This window comes from Myotis yumanensis, unplaced genomic scaffold (genome assembly GCF_028538775.1).
Source record: "Myotis yumanensis isolate MYYU_CA2020_CCGP unplaced genomic scaffold, mMyoYum1.0.hap1 SCAF_11, whole genome shotgun sequence".
NCBI classification, from domain to species: Eukaryota; Metazoa; Chordata; class Mammalia; order Chiroptera; family Vespertilionidae; genus Myotis; species Myotis yumanensis.
Window position 1 is genome coordinate 29,829,765 of NW_027223762.1, and position 17,073 is coordinate 29,846,837.

At 44.9% G+C, this 17,073-nt stretch overlaps 1 protein-coding gene across 2 annotated transcripts in view; it reads left to right on the forward strand.

Annotated features, from left to right (window-relative positions):
* Positions 1-17,073, forward strand: part of SPTBN1 (spectrin beta, non-erythrocytic 1) — a 179,101-nt gene that overhangs the window by 74,225 nt on the left and 87,803 nt on the right. The window contains exon 1 of one of the 2 annotated variants that reach the window (XM_070429224.1): positions 4,188-4,775. The exons of the other annotated variant lie outside the window; for it this stretch is intronic. Coding sequence (XP_070285325.1) covers positions 4,667-4,775 — 109 coding nt within the window. The 5' untranslated portion in view covers positions 4,188-4,666. Of the gene's footprint in view, positions 1-4,187; positions 4,776-17,073 lie in introns of those variants that run through there. 2 annotated transcript variants of the gene reach the window in all.

The window sequence follows — 17,073 nt, forward strand, 5'->3', positions numbered from 1 at the left end:
GTTTGTTGTTGAGTGTAACTTGCCATTTTTCTCCTTCTCAGCAGAGGTGGCAGGTGCTTTGTGTTTGATTCTGCTGTGGCTGGTGGAAGAAGCAGCAGGAGAAGGATATGAATGATATGAATGGAAATTAGATTTGCTCCAGCGTTTCAGATTCAGCCATATACCTAGATGATTTTGCGGGAGGTGTGTGTGTGTGTGGAGAGAGAAAGAGGGAGGAAGGGAAAGGAGAGAGAGAGAGAGAGAGAGAGAGAGGTCTATATCAGTGATGGCAAACCTATGACATGCGTGTCAGAGGTGACACGCGAACTCATTTTTTTGGTTGATTTTTCTTTGTTAAATGGCATTTAAATATATAAAGTAAATATCAAAACTATAAATCTTTGTTTTACTATGGTTGCAAATATCAAAAAATTTCTATATGTGACACGGCACCAGAGTTAAGTTAGGGTTTTTCAAAATGCTGACACGCCGAGCTCAAAAGGTTCGCCACCACTGGCCTATATCCTCCAAGGAACACAGATAGCATCGCTGTAGGTGGAGAAATTCTTTTAGCCTTCCTTTTACTTTTTCTTCTAGTAATTCGAAGTCCTGAAGTGTATTACGTAATAGCCCCACCTCAAATACACATTAGCCTTTCAAAAACATGGGCCTTGTATAACTTGTTTCATGGTGAGGGTTGTGCCCTGGCCATCTCTGAGGTGTTACTAATTTTATGTCTGTGATATGATTTTGAATATCTCTTTCCAAGTGCATAGTGGGGTGAGTACTTCCCCGGCGGAGGACTGGTCCTACCTTTCCAAACTGTCCTTATCCAAAACTGCAAAGAGGCGACCCTTGGTTCCCGGCCTGAGGTCACTGATTTACCTGAAACTTACAGCGCCCTCCAGGTGCTATTTAAGTCCTTGAATGTGCACACATCCCATCACATTTTAGCATTCGGCCGTCTTCTCCCAGACATTTTCAGTCTGGCTCACGTTTAGAAGTTCAGGAAACGAGCCCTCCATAGTTTACCCTGTCAAGCTTGCTGTAATGCAGGAAAAGCAGTCATCTCCCCCCCTCCCCCCCAACCCCTTCTTTTTTATTACCTCTCAGATTACATAAAGCCTCTTGGACAAACGGGATTAGTCCCACCCCCTTAATGTTCCCATTCACACGTTACATGCTAAATCGCACAGAATCTTAGGGTACAGGTCTTAAGCCTTGAGCTCTAGTTCCACATCTGGACATGTCACCCCCATCGTGTTGCAGGTAACTCAGATGCAGCCCTTCTAGAAGGAACTGTTCAGTCCTCCTCTGTACCCCGCAGTCACTCTGAAAGCCCAAGAGTCATATCCAGCCCTTGCCTTTGAACCTCTCATGTACAGTCTGTTACCAAAGTCCTGTGGACTCTTCCATCAGTCCATTCCTTTTTATTTCTCTTGCCACACCCTGACTAGTCCTTGGACCTAGACAACGGCAGGCACCACCTAAGAGACCCGGCTGCCTTCAGGCTTCTTCCTTTTACCCATTCCAACCTACCACGGCCAGACTGATCATCCCTAGATCCCAGCCCAGCCCCCATCGTCCTCTGGCTCAAAATCTGCAAAGGTCTCCAGCCCAGACTTTGTCCCAGGCTTGCCTGTCACAGCCCTTATACTCCAGACAGAAGGTAGCACTCGTTGGAGCTGTTCCTGGGACAGTCCAGTTGGCGCCTTTACCTGTGCTGCTTTCCCCCAGGAGGACAGGCAGCTTCCCCCTTGTCCCAGCCTGTTGATAATCTACCTGCATTTCAAGGTCTAGTCAAATGTTGCCCCTCCTAGAGCTGATCCTTCTTGTCCTCTGAACTCTCACACCGCCCCGGCCCTTATTCTATTCTTTTGGTATTGGACTGTTTGCATGTTAGTTCCATCTCCTTTGGCCAGCAACTCTCCCAGTCATCTTTGAATCCCTCCAAAGCAAGCATGTCAAACTCACAGGCAAACACGGGCCAAATAAACGAGGCATGTGGCCCGTGGGCCACGAGTTTGACATGTTTGCTCCAAAGCATTAGGCAGTGTGCTTTGCACACAGTTGGTGTCCAGTAAAGTGAATGGAATAAAGAATGAGTGCCTCTGGCCTTCCTTCATTGCCCACGGCTGAGTGGGAGGTGGTCAGATGAACCATCAGGATTATGTCCTCTCCTTCCCTGGCACCATCATACTAAATGGATTCCTACTTCTCACTTCTGGACTTTGCAGTGTCGTAAACCCTTCCCCAGCCTCATAACCTGTCTTTCCAATAGTCTGCCTGGCTGACAGTGTATTCTACACTGGCTCTTTAGGACTGAGTGTGGCTATACTACTAGTCCTAGCCTCTACCCCCATCACATTGTAACCTGGCTAGTTAGAAAGCTTATTCACCTACTTCCTCATACCATCGGGAGCTGAAAGGGAGTCTCTCAGAGTGGTGACTCATACTCTCTTTACTTAAGTGGCTTAAAGATTAAAAATAAAGGGTTGTAAATTGGTAAGCACTTTGCAGTCTCATTTTCTGTGCCTATAGCTGGACACCTAGAGACTTAACGACTTCACCCATGTACTTAATAATGAAGAGGGGCTGTTAAGAAGATCTGAGAACATTCTCCATTCTCTTTGTAGCCTTGATGTGATATGTGTATGTGTGTGGGGAGGGGAGGCGGGAGGGAGGGATGCAAGAAGAGGTGCATTTTGAAAAACATACTTCTAATGTGAACAGTATGATCATTTTTGAGGTGTTTTCACATCATCTCCGCAGTGACCTTGTAGAGGTAGGCATTAATTATCCCTGCCCGACGGTGGAGGTTTAGAAAGAATCCAGGGTTTCTTCTAAGGTCATAGGTAATTAAGAGGCTTGGCCAGGTCAGGACGTAGAAACTCAGGTCTTGGGAATCCCAGCCAAGTGCTTCTCCCAATATCCCACATTTGCCCTGGCAGTTAAAGGGCTTTAGCAAATGCTAAATTGTACTACTTCCTGGATGATGAGAAATGTCTCTGAATCCTGGGCCTGGCTTTACAAAGCGAGGTGGACACTGGTTGTGGATGGAGGCAGTGGGGGCTGTCACAATTTAGTTAGCAGTTAGCTGGACTTCAGGTTTGCTTTCTCTCTAGCCCTGGACAGGATGCAGTTGCTTGAATTACAAGCGCCCAGAAGACTAAAGTAAACCTGCGGTGGAGGCCCCTCACCTCTTCAGTGCACATCGGAATCCCGTAGGAATGACATTACCTTCCTCAGTGAGCAGGATAGCTGCTGGGCTCCGTGCTGGAAACACCAAATTAGTAATTAGCTGTCTGCCTGTAGTTAGTGAGGAAAGGGATGGGGGATAAACGGGGGTCGATTATTTTCCAAGAATATATTTTGTGATCCCTGTGATTTTCTAAGGAGGGTATTTTATTTTTGGTTGAGCTTGGTGTGGGAGAAGCAGCTCTAGAGAGTTTTAAAAAATTGGAAGAATGCAAAAGTTTAGAGACCTCGTTTTACAAATCAAAGTAGGATCTGAGGTTGATTTCTGTTCTCTGATTTCCTCCTTGGTTCCTAAAACTCCTCCAGGTCAGGGATCCTCGAGGGTTTACCGGTGTGCCTTTCTCCCACGACGCCTTTGTAAAGTCGGTGCTCCCCTAAATCTTGCACCAAATTACTGCTATGGAGCCCGTGTGATCCCAGAAAACCCTGGCTTTTAACCTCTCGTGAAGGCAGCCCAAGTCTGCAGAGAAGCGCCTTATGGGAGCCCGAACTTACACCTCCCTTCCCTGGGGCCCCGCAGTGTGCAGAGTGACTTTGTTTCCCCCCCACCCCGTCCCCCGCGCGGGCTCCCCGGGCCGGCGCCGCGTGGTTGGCGCCCGCGCAGTGGGGACGCCGCGCGCCCAGGTGCGCGGGCCGCGCGCTCTCCCCGCGGAGGCTGACCTGCGGGGCTCCTGGCCCGCGCGGCCGCCTCCCTTTCGAGTGGTAGTAACCGGAGACTTTTCCGTTACGCGAAGCTCTCAACAAAAGGTGGTCATTTCAGCAGCTTTGTGTTGGGAAGGTACCACCGCGGCGGACGCGCCCTGGGCCGGCCGGGGTCGGCGGCCCGGGCGGAGGGGCGCCGGGGCGCCGGGGGCTGCGGGCGCGGCCTCCCGCCCTCCGCGCGGTGCGGCCGCGCTCCCTCCGCCGCGCTGTTATGCTAATCAGGTGACATCACCGCCCCGCGCGCGGTGAGTGGCTCCCGATTAAATTACAAACCGGCGGCCGCCGAGGGCAGCAGGGAGGAGGTGTGTGCGCGGCTCCCGCGAGCGCCCGGGCTCTGCGACCAGCCCAGCTGAAGATTGGCCATATTTAAAAAAAAAAAAAAAAAATTCGAGGAGGACTTGCGCCTGCCTCCCTCGGTCCTTACGCCTCTCCTGGGTCATTGATTTCAAGCTTCAAGCCAAGGGCCACAAAAGGAAGGAAAGCAACAAGGCATTGGTGCCTGAGTGGTAATTCCCGGCCGGCGAGGGTGGACACCCGGGCAGCCAGCTTCCTATCAGATCACCCCGTGGACCTTCCGCCCGGGATGGGGCTGGCCTAAGGTCCAGCTCTCCTCGCAGGGGCCGGGAGCCCAGCCGTGCGGAAGCTGCTGGTGTTGGATGGGGGTAGGAGGGGGCCGGAGCGGGATTTCCTCCGTGCAGCCCGCCAGGGCGCTACGCCGCCGGGCATAATGGAATTGCAGAGGACGTCCAGCATCTCGGGGCCGCTGTCGCCGGGCTACACGGGGCAGGTGCCTTACAACTACAACCAGCTGGAAGGGAGATTCAAGCAGCTACAAGGTAAGCCCTCCTCCTCCCCAAGGCCGGGCCTGCCAGGGGGTTTGAGGCTTTATTTGTGCCATATGGTACGTGACCCTAATCAAGACTGGTGGCCCCGGGGCGCACGGCCTGGTCCCAAAGCCTCTGGTTGGCTGTGAACAACACCCCATTCGCTACTTAAAGGGGACAGTTTCTCACTCTCCTCCAGAAAAGCCACCATTTGCAGTCCCCGTGGCTCGCCAGTATCCTTTTGGCTCTTGTGGTTGTCAGGTAACTGCTGCCCACTGCACACACAGGTCTCTCCCTTTAGTTACCTTTGCAGCTCAGCAGGTCGGCGCTCATATGCAAGTATTTGGTTGCCCGTGGCCTCCGTCTCCCTGCCCCCAACCTCTTACCTCTGGGAAGCCTAAGGGTGCAAAGTGCATTTGCTCTACACCCAGTCCCGTAGAACAATAGCAGAGGGCGAGGAGGGAGTGGTCTTTTTGTTCCGAAGCCTGAGTAAATTACAGTTTTGATTCCGAAGCTTAATTTTAACCCTTTTGATGTATTGTGTTGGGGGAGAGCCTTCCCCCATCAATTTAGTGGGCTGTGTAATTTATAATGAAAGCCAGTTATTGCCATTTCAGTGCTATGGGTTGGATTAGTTGGATCATTAGTTGGTATTTCTTGGGGTCTGTATTAGTCGCAAATAATGGAATGAATCCAGTATTTTACGGCACACATTGTTAGGAAGAGCAGGGTCCTGCGCGCAGCAGTGTGGGAGGGCGGCGGGCCTAAAGCCTGTGTCCAGGTTGGCCCCTGCGGCCTTTGGCTGTCCCTGCCCAGCCGGCAGGCCTGGCCAGCAGTGTCTCAGAGTTTTTATATGAAAAAGAATTCATAACTCAAAACAGAACTCCTTCCGATTTGAAAGCCCCTGGAATCAAAAGTAATCGGCTGGGAATGGCTCTAGTGCTGTGAAGAAAAAAAAAAAAGTAACCTTCTCAGACTGTATGTTTCTTATTTTAACTCTTTTCGGTGCCACAAATGTGGTTCCTGTGAGGAGGAGGAAGGAAGGAAGCGGCTCAGTCCTAGAATGTTTTCATTGGGAAGGGGGGGGGTAATATTTCATTCATAGGTTTATTTATCTTGTGAAATAGTTGACAGTAATGACACTTTTCTGGAAAACAAGAGACAGAGCAGGACCTGATGGTAGACGTTTGCTAGGCTGTGCTGCATTCCTTGAGCAGTTAGCTAAGAGGAGGCTCCAGTCCCTCCAGGGAATGGTTGTATGTCTTTGGTTCATTCCTCTTGAGCTCTTCGAAGGTAGAATTTACTTTCTTTTCTTTTTTTTTTGGAAACTTTGGTGTGGCCAGGGCTGGTGCAGGGAACTTGCAAGTGGTAGATAGAGGAATGGGCAGTGTGTTCCTTGTCTTTCTGGGTCTATGCTGGAAGCCCCACACTCAGTTTCAGGTCCTGAGAATTCAGAATGCACCTCCTGGGGGCCCCAGGCTCCCCACTTTATTGTGTCACAGTCCAAGAAGGAAGCACCCAAGGGGGACCTCCCCCATCAGAAAATAGAAGAAGGTGTGGGAGGCGTGTACCCCATAACAAAAGGCTGTTATTCTGAAAGGTCTGAGCATGGTTGTAAAACTGCTCACTGAAAAGGGTGGAGTTTACACACACAGGAAATGTCTTAAACTCTCCTCTCTGGACAAAGTAAAATTTAAATTAAAAATCACCAGGTGCTCCTGAGATTTTACCTCACAACTGTTTCTCAAGGAAATCCCTTCTGAAGGGGTGGGCTTCACCTTTGTGTGTGTGTCACCTTTGTCCCCGAATTTAGATTTAGTTCCAGATAACTTTCTTATTTCTAAATATTGTGGTTTAGGAGTTGCCTAAGTTTAGTGTTGTATTTCTGTAACAGAGAACCACCCATGTTGAGGAACTGAGAAAGGGTGGATTAACTTTCAAGTATGGCGGATCCCAGGAGAAAGCCCAGCATTTGGGATCATCCTTAGTAACAAATGGGAGTGATTGCATTTTAAGAGAATTTTTGATAAAACCTTTCCCCATCTCCACCTCCCACCCCTAGTTTGATATTTTGTTTACTATTTGTAGTTCTTCCAATTAACATTTTTGATAGAATATAGATTCTGCTGATTTAATTTTGTATATGCCTACAAAATTGCTTTTTTTTTTTTTTTACTCTTATAAGTATAATCTTTCCTAGCACTTGCAGGCCAATCTTGGCAAACTGTTTCTCTGAATCTGTATTAATTTGTTAAAGTGCCTCTTATATGAACTTACTCATTTAGCATCTATGTCTGAGAGTAATGTGATTTCATGGGAGATAATTATGCATGTTTGCTGGTTTCAAGTATTTTCACACTGTCCTAAAAATTTCAGGAGGGACCATGGGATGACATTTGCTGTTCCAGCTAAGGGAAATATGATATTAAAATGAGTCTGGTCTATTTAGATACAATAATTTCTAGAGAGTTATGGGTAAGTAAATAAATGTGATCAAAAACAAAACCTCAGTGATCTAAAGGACTGAGATGTTATGTTGCAAGTGTCTGTCATACTAATAATGCTTCTGGCAGAAGGGAAGAGAGAGGACCTACTACTTCTGATGGGTTCAAACATTAACCACAAACACCCAACCCTTAATGCACACCTCACAGACACACCCTCTCAAAATTTTCACCTGCAAAACTACCATCTTCCTCAGTTTGTTCATGTATCTTAAAAAGTTGGGTTAGTTGTTTTGTTTTTCTTTTTTAAATAAGAGAGAATACTGAGACACAATAAAACTCAGCCTCACGTGTTTAGATAAATGTTGTTTGTAGTAACAGAGTTCATAATATTTTCCTCCAGTTTCACAGCCAGTTTAACTCCTTATAGGAAAATATTTCTGCTACTCTTCTACTCAGAAACTTAACTTGTGCCTGTTATGTAAATTAACTTCCAGACCCCTCGCCCTGGCCTTGTGGCTCAGTTGTTTAGAACGTCATCCCTTGCACCAAAAAGGTTGTGTGGGTTTAATTCCTGGTCAGGGCACATACCTAGATTGCAGGTTTGATCTCCGGTCAGGATGCATAGGGAGGCAACAGATCGATGTTTCTCTTTCACACCCATGTTTCTCTCTCCCTCTCTCTTCCTTGCTCTAAAAAAGAAAAAAATCAATGGAAGCATATCTTTGGGTGTGGATTAAAAAAAAAATTCCAGACTCCTGAGCTTGACATTCAGGACCCTCTCCACCCCACATACTTCCTATTCCAGTTCTTACACTCCGGATAACATCTTCCAGGTAGGCAGGCCTGTTTCTCTTCATAAAACCCAGCCCTGGGTTTTTCCTCTATCATTACCTTCCGCCCGTCCATTTTACATATGGAAATCCTTCCTACAGCTCTTCAAGACTATGCTGACATCCCAGTTATTCCGTAAAGTTTCTTGTCTCCTTGGATCTCATTGAGTGCTTTCCTTGTATCAGACATGTTAGCAGGAGCTGTATATAGGGTGGGGCAAAAGTAGGCTTACAGTTGTGAGTACACAAAGCACAGTTTCCTCTTGTATTATTATTTATTAATTATTGTATTACTTTCCATACACACAACTGTAAACCTACTTTTGCCCCACCCTGTGCATAGTTATCTTTTTATTTATTTATTTTTTGTTTAATCCTCCCCTGAAGATATTTTGACATTGATTTTTAGGAAGAGTGGAAGAGAGAGGGAAAGACAGAGAGAAACATCGACGTGAGAGAAACACATCGATTGGTGGCCTCCTGCACGAGCCCCCACCAGGGCCCAGGCCGGCGAGGAGCCTGCAACCAAGGTACATGGCCTTGGTTGGAATCGAACCTGGGACCCTTTGGTCTGCAGGCTGATGCTCTATCCAGTGAGCCAAACTGGCTAGGGCTGTGCATGGTTATCTTAATCTAGTCTTCAAAACATACCTAGGAGGTTTTAAAGATGAGAAGATAGAATCAAATAAGTTGTCCAGGGCTAATGGGTTCAGCCTGCACATTGTTTTCTGTAATTTTCTTTTCTCTGACTTGTACATATCAATATTTCATCTCTGAAAAAAAAAGGGGGGGGGGGGGGCGTGTGACATTGTGAAGTGCCCACATTAACCTGATTCCTTTTCCTGCCTTCCTGTCCCCAGAGCACGGATTCTATTGGCTCTGGCAGTGGAGTTGTAATTTAGACAGGATCTAGTTGAAAAGCATAAGAATGGACTTTTTGTGCCCTCTTTGCCTGACCTTGACATTTAGCACCTGATATTTCTGGAGAAAGTGCTTTCTCTTAGCTGTTCTGGCTCAATGAATTTACCCCGTTGTCCAGAAGGAGTCATGGGGTCTTCCTTGGGACATAGAGGGATACTAAAGAGTTTTAGCCATGGGAATGCATTAGTACTCTCAAGTTTATTACATGCCATCTCAGACATGTTGAATTTCTTCATTTTTTTTTTTTTTTTTTGGTTTTAATTTCTTAACTGTTAGGGAAAGATCTGCTGGTTTTATACTTGTAGGTCATGAAGAAAATTTATTCTTCAGTTTTTAAGAACTTTCCAATTATGGTGCCTAAATGTCTTGCTTAATTTCTTAAACCTGGGTTTACACCTGTTTGTCATTAATAAAATTTTAAGTTCTTAAATATAAAGTAATAGTCTTCTAATATTCCTCATTGTGACAGTGAACAGAGTTGGTGACAAATGATATCCCTATTTTTTTGTTTGGGGATGGCAAGATTTAGAAGAACATTTTGGGATTTAATGACGGCATAAAAGATTGGCTTTTCGGTTTGTTTCCCTCCAATACTGTGGGACTATAGTTTTCTAAGCCCAGATAACTTTGTGGGTAAGTCACTAATTAAAAACAAAAAAACAACAACTTTCACCAGTTTACAAGAATTTCAGCTCAAAATTTAGAAGTTCCTAATAGATTTGTGAATTAGAATTGTTTTTGAATGATGTCATGATAATAATTATTGTTGTAGCTCTTAACTTAAATATGTACTATCTTGCTCATTAACTAAATGAGGTTATTTAAAGTATCCAGCATGAGATATAGTAACTTAGCACTAATAATAATCCTGTTGGGTAGGTATTCTCTTTTTATAAAGAAACAGATCATTGGATTACGATCCACCAGTATGAAGTTCTCTCTCCAGAACCCAGGTTTAGTGAGTCCAAATTTGATGTCCCTCCTTTAGAACAGCAGAGTGTGAGGTCTGACCCATGACACCCATTACCCAGGCACCATGAATTTATTCTGGTGGCATGGAAAATTAATGAGCTCAGAACTGCTCAGATTTCTGGACATGTGGTACTCTTAGTTTTTGGTGGGCTAGGAACACTTAACAGGCAAGGAACGCTGATTCTTTTGGTTTATATACAATGGTTGCCCGGGACAGCCATTAAAAGGGCTCTTGGAGGCCAGCTAAGGAGAAGAGGAGGGTGATAGATAACTCTCTGAGGAAAAGCTACCAATTTTTTAAAAAAATTACAGTTGACGTACAATATTATGTTAGTTTGAGGCATACAGCCTCATGATTAGACGTGTATATAACTTATGAAGTCATCACTCCGATAAATATATTACCCATCTGACACCATACATAGTTACTACCAGATTAGTGAGCATATTTTCTATGCTGTACTTTACATCCCCGTGACCACTCTGTAACTACCGATTTGTCCATCTAAATCCCTTCCCTTTTTCATCCAGTCCCTCGGTCGCCCTCCTCTTGGCATTCATCAGTCTGTTCTCTGTCTCTCTGAGTCTGTTTCTGTTCTGCTTGTTCATTATTTTGTTTTTTAGATTCCACATATCTGGCATTTCTCTTATTTCACTTGGTATAATAGCCTCTAAGTCCGTCCATGTTGTTGCAGATGGGAATATTTCATTCTTTTTTATGGCTGAATCGTATTCTATTGTATATATGCACCACTTCTTTGTCCATTCATCTATTGATGGACATTTAGGTTGCTTCCATATGTATTTATAAAAATATATTTTTATTGATTGATTTCAGAGATGAAGAGAGAGAGAGAGAGGTAGAACCATCAGTGATGAGAGAATCGTTGATCGGCTGCCTCCTACACGCCCCACACTGGGAATTGAGCCCACAACCCGGGCATGTGCCCTAACCAGGAATCCAAGGTGGCCACGCCGGCCGGGCCATATCTTGGCTATTGTAAATAATGCTGCAGTAAACATGTGTCTTTTCGATTTAGTGTAAGCTACCACTTTTCTTAGGGTAGTGAACTAATGGGACTGAATGTCCTGACTGTGAGGAAGCTTTCCGGATGACTGTGTTCCTGATGATCTCTTCCCACACCTTGGGCCTGAGAAGGGGTCTGTTCACAGCCCCGCCACCTCTTCCTCTGTTTTAGTCTCTTTCCCTGGTTTCCTAAAGCCCCCCATGCAGCTGCCCAGCCTCTCTAAAGCCAGGCCCTGATAAGAGCTCTCCTCCCTCCCAAAACTTTGGGGATTTGACTCCAGCCAACCTTCCTATCCAGGTCCTGTCCTCTACTTGACAGTATTCACGATTTCTAAACCAACCCTGCCTTTCCCACCTGGTTTCTTTCCTAGGGAATTATTTATTGTGTCCGATCATTCTTTTGAGCTTTAGGTCAGATGCCACATCACTCTAAGTATTCCCAGAGGGAGGGGAGGTCAGAATCCCTGCTTGGATTCCCTTCCTTTAAGGTTTAAGCACTTGGTCCTTCTGTGATTTTCACAAACTGGTATTGGTGGTAGCTTGAGTATTTGCCTCTGTTTTCCTTACATTTCACAAAGTCTGGGAACATAGAGACAAAAGTCTGACATCACCTCTTACAAGTAGCAGTCACTAAGCCTTTCTTAAAGAGTAACTAAATGAAGTTAATCTTAGGGGCTGCTTTATTGCAGGGGTTCTCCAGATGCGTTCTATCAGCATGTCTTGGCAACTTGATAGAAAGATAAAATTCTCAGGCCCGACTTCTCTCCTGCTGAATCAGAAACTCTGGGATGGGGCCAGCAATAGGTGTTTTAACTAGTCTGCCTGGTGACTCTGCTGCACATTGGAGTTTTACCACTTGTATGATCTTTGTGATTGGTAGGGGTGGGTGGGAGAGAGATGGGGAGGAATCGGCTGCATGTACTGCTTCCCAATAGAAGCATATACTATCTGATTTCTTACTGAAGAATGAAGTCTTGTGAAAAACTATGTTTTAGAACAAAACTGTGTAATAGTGGAAGAGTCACTTAACTAGTTAGGAATGGGCTCTATATTGCTAAATCAGAGAAGCCCATTACCATCTGTAGGCCTTGGCAAATGGGGTCAATTGTCTACCCCAGTTCCCCTCACCAAGTTGGTGTGAAGACCAATCTGAAAAGAGATGTAAGTTTAGAAAAAAATAAAAATAATAGTATGTGTGGGGTCTGAGGACAGTTCAATTAAGGCATCTCGTTTAGTTCCATTTAGGTTCTTAATTTAAAAATCTGTTGGATTTAACTTTAAAACCAGAAATCCCAGCAACTTGGCCTTTGGAAGGGAGGCGGGTGGCATCTGGCCGTGGCCCTGTCTCCGATATCTGAAGATCCGGGCAGCTCTCCTTCTCTGCATGCCTGTCCGGTTTACCTTCCAGGGTTGTGTTGAACAGCAGATGCCATAATCTCTATGAAGTTTCCTTGAAAATGTCCATGCACTAGTAAAAGATAAAGTATGGTTGCTGTTTCCAAAATCTTTTCTTTTTTTTAAAGAAAATTTCTACATCCATATGAGCTCTATAACTCCAGTATCGGACAGCAGTTTCAATATGGACTTCAGGGTTTGTTTTCCTCTCTTCTAGAAAATGAACGTGAAGAGTGACAGAGCTTCAAGTTTACAATTTTTAACCACCGCTTCATAGCCATACGTCTGCGCTTACTGGAGTTACACTTGTGCACATTGTCAGGATAAGGCAGGCAGATCTCAGCCATTTTTAGATCTTGGTACCTTTTCTCCTCTTTCCTGACAAGTTTCTATTAACACTTAGGCCCTGAGTATGAAATACTGACGATGGGGGAAATAAATTATAGGGACACTGTGGGCATGTTTCTAGCGTCAGTATTCTTTGCTAGATTGGCTTCATTATAAATTTGGCAGTTGATAACCCATTTCATGGGTGCAGAGTTTTTGCCATTTAAATGCTCGGTAGATGGTCAGTAATCTAGGCTACTTTAGAACAATAAGAATTCTAAGAAATAAAATAAAACTGACTTTAAAAAGAGAGGGCTTGCATTTTTGTTTATTTTGTTGGTCTGTTAACAAATATTTATTGATGACCTGCTTGTCAACGAGCAGCTGTCCTCCGGTTAGGAAGCGCTGTGCCGGAGATGCTGGCTGAGCTTGGCGATCAGTAGGAGCAAGTGGAGAAATAAACTTACTCCCCGTGAGGGACCCAAGGTGGGGAACCAAGAGGTGAGGGACCCACGTAGGGGAATTTGAGCAGGTTCTGGGCAGCCAGAGTTTAGAGCAAACCAGGGCTGGTCAGAGGGGATTCTGGAAGGATAATTGACAAAGGTCTTGAGGATACATGGTCCTCTAAATCAGATTAAGGAATCTGGAAGTAAGTCAGGCAGTGGGAAGCAATTGAAGATTTTAAATAGGATAGTGCTTGGTTCTGACTTTTTTTTTTTTTTTTTTTTTTCAAAGAAAGGCTGGTCTGACTCCTGAGTGTGATTGTTTTAGAGGACAGTGGTCAAGCGAGGAGGGAGGAGATTAGTTAAGAGGCTGTGGCATTGGAGGGGGTGAGAAATTTAGAAACATCACAGCCTCCTGGAATTTTGAACTGCAACGTACTTGGAGAACCTTGTTACTCCGTGGGGTCGCAGCTTGTTAGAAATGCAGACTCTCAGGCCCACCTCAGACCTACTGAGTCAGAACCTCATTTTAACACGTTAAGCGCCCAGTCAGTCACCGGTGACTGACACTATACTTTCCGTTCGGAAGACAGAACAGGCTGGGCGCTTCACGTGTTAACAAGCTCCCCAAGCGGTCTGTGTGCACATTCAGGCTCAGAAAGAAATAATCTCCATTGCCCCCATGTGCAGAGAAGAAAACAGTCCCAGGAAGGCTATGACCCTTCTGGGGCTCAAGTTTATGTGTTTGATATATAAAGTCTGCATTAAAAGTAGGAGTTTTGTGGGGTTTTTTTTCTCTCCTAAGTAAACTGGATCGTTTTAACTATAAAAATAATCTTGTATCCAAAAGGTATAGTAGTTAATTAAAGAAAGTTTAGTATTGCCCGAGGAGATTACAGGGCTTTAAAGCATGGTTGGTTAATTCCTAGTTTTGTAAGCCTTTGTAGAATTTGGCTGGGATTTTCCTACTTGCTAATCCTGCAGTTCTAGAAATTTGTGAGGTTAAAAAAACATAGTTTCTTTTCATTTACCCATTTGGTATTAACGGGAAATTAAGGTCCATACCTGCTTTATGACTTCAGTGTTTTACTTTCAAACTGTTTTTTAAAAATATGCTTTTATTGATTTTTAGAGAGAGAGGAAGGGAAAAGGACAGAGAGGTAGAAACATCGATGAGAGAGAAACATCATCGATCAGCTGCCTCCTGCACACCCCCTCCGGGGTGGGGGAATCAAGCCTACAACCTGGGCATGTGCCCTGACCGGGAATTTAACCTCTAACCGGTAACTTCTTGGTTCATGGGTCAATGCTCAACCATGGAGCCACCCTGGCCAGGCTTAAACTATTTTTTTAAAGCAAAAATACCTCCCTCTTTCCCCACACTCCATCTTAGTAAATTGATGCTATGTTAAATGAATGCTGCTGTTCTTGAAGTTGGTCAGACTATAGTCCAGTTTCACATATGTCAAATTTACCTGCTGGTGTCTTCAGGCTTTGGCTTTAAAAGTAGATTGGAAATACATTAAATATCTGTTACTTAATGTAAGCGCCCATTGCCTGTGTGTCTGCAGGTGAAGCTTTAAAATGACTGGGTATTGACAGCTGAAATTTGTTGGCTGGAAGTGTGTGTCCCTTAGAAGAAGAAAGAGAAGAGGTGGGGAGATAGGTGACTTCCTTCTTGACTGGGTGACCCTTCTGATGGGCGGGGCACCGGTAATGAAAGCAGTAGGAGTCAGGAAGTGGCTCGGGTGATGTTCTTTCAGAGGAAGGGTTGAAGGTCATTAATGGGCAAAGTCAGTTTTTTAGCTGTCCTTTGTATTACTCCAAAATTCTCTTTATATATTTATTATTTCACAGCCATACTGTGACACCTTCAAAAGAAATGAAAATGAAATAGTTTATGTAAGATTCTGCAGTCCCAGCAAATTCTTACTTTCTGCTAGTTCTTTTCTATGTGCTTATTCAATTTAATGCTCTTATAATCATTGTATAGATTCAGTTTTGTCTCGCCTTCCTGTTTCTGTTTTTTACTTAACATTATATCATAAACTTTTCATATGTGGTTAATTCTATGCCTTGTGCCAAATATTGCCAAACTGCTTTCCAAATGAGGGCAATTTATTTACTCATCTGAGCCTGTTTCCTCATATGTGGGAGAAGGGTAATACAAACTCTGTGTAGTAAGATTACTTTAAGAGTATGTGAAATTCTCCATGGAAACTGTGTTTAGCACAGTACCCTCAAGTAATCGATGACAACCATTATTTTTACAGGTCCAGGATCAAATGGCAAAGCCAGGCTCAGGAGAGGCAAGTCTTTTGAACTTGAGTTGAGTGTCTCAACCCCACCTCCACCCCTGAAACCTGTTCTGGGTGTGGTTTCCTTTAGTCTGTTAGAAGAGTGTTCAGTTTGCCTGAAAATGCACCCAGCTGAAACCCGCTTTTTGTGTTCCCACAAGGTTGATGGCAGCCACTTGAGTCTGTGACCTTTGGTGTAGGGTGAAGGTTACGATGGTGGTGCCTCTTCCAAGTTCATAAAAAGCATCTGGAGCAGTTATTGCTGAAGCCAGAGCACCCAGCACTTTGTCAAAGAACCGCCGTAGCCAGATTAATACTGCCCGCCCTCCACAGATCGGTGCACGCCTCTCAGTGTTTGCTTTTGAAAGGCCTGTCTTAGCCTTTCTCTTCCCCCCACCTTGAGTTCGAGAGGCACAGGATCTTTAAAGTAGCAACTCCAGGAATCACAGTAGCATGGAGAAAGGTCTGGCCCTCAAGTCCCTTTCTGATGCTGCAGTGATGTAAGTGGAAAGTTAATTTGAGGATCACTGAGGCACATGTTATTCACAAAGAATGTGAGCAAAACATTACACTGTCTGGAGGCTCTGCTCTTCTGTGGCGGCAAGGAAATTACATGGGCTGTGTCATTCTTTGGGAGAATTTTACCAACCCCTCCACTGAGCGTGCAATTGTGATGGAATTTTGGAGTGACAGCCAGTTGCACTAGTTGCAGAAGTGAGCTGAGCTGTGTGAGTGTGTTTTGCCTGAAATCCTTATACAAACCATAGACATTAATTTGGTGCCATTGACATGCAAATGGTGGTTATCTCTTGGAATCTGGCTTTAGCATTTTGGATTAGGGGTGGATTTTTTTTTTTTTTAAGATAATCTTTAAAAAGTGTACTTAAAGTGTCAAGTATAGAGTCTGAAAGTCTGTTTCAGCTGTTTGCACTGTTAAATGCCAATGAGTTTCTGTAGATTGCAGGCTTGAATGTATGGTAGTTGAGAGGTGGACGGTACCCTGATTTCTATTGAAGGAGACGTTTATTCCTACAGAGACTTAGAATGACTTGCTATATATATAAAAAAAATCAGCCTTGCAGTGGTAGAGGGAGATTATGCATTATCTGTGAACAACTGTCAAGCAGATGCAATCCCGGCTGCACAGTCTGTGGTGGAGAATGGGTGGGTGGCCAGGGGAGGGAGGAGGAGAGTACTGGAGCACTGCAGCCAGGCTGGCCACGGTGTGGTGAGGAGGGCTGCAGAGGGCTGTCTGAGGACATTTTATCTCTCCTTTCAGAAACACAAGGGTGGTGGAAAGCACGTGGGTTGTGGGAGTCGCATAAGCCAGCTTTCAAATTCTGGCTCCCCTAGTGACGTCACTGAGTCCCATTGTGTCATCTGTTAAAAACTGGGAAGAACATACAGTCCTCGGGGTGGTTGTGAAGTTTAAATTAGAATTTTGTTAATAGGGTGACCAGCTAATCCTGAGACTCTTTCTTTAGGATGACACTTTCCCAGTGTTAGCACTGGTCATTCCATGCCCAGGGAATCTCCCCCAAGTCCCAGGCAAGCCGGGCAGTGGGTCACCCTAACCATATCTGAAAGTACCTGTGGCTACGTACGGAGGATAATATCTGTGTGCTTTTCACCCCCCGTATTCCTTCCTCGT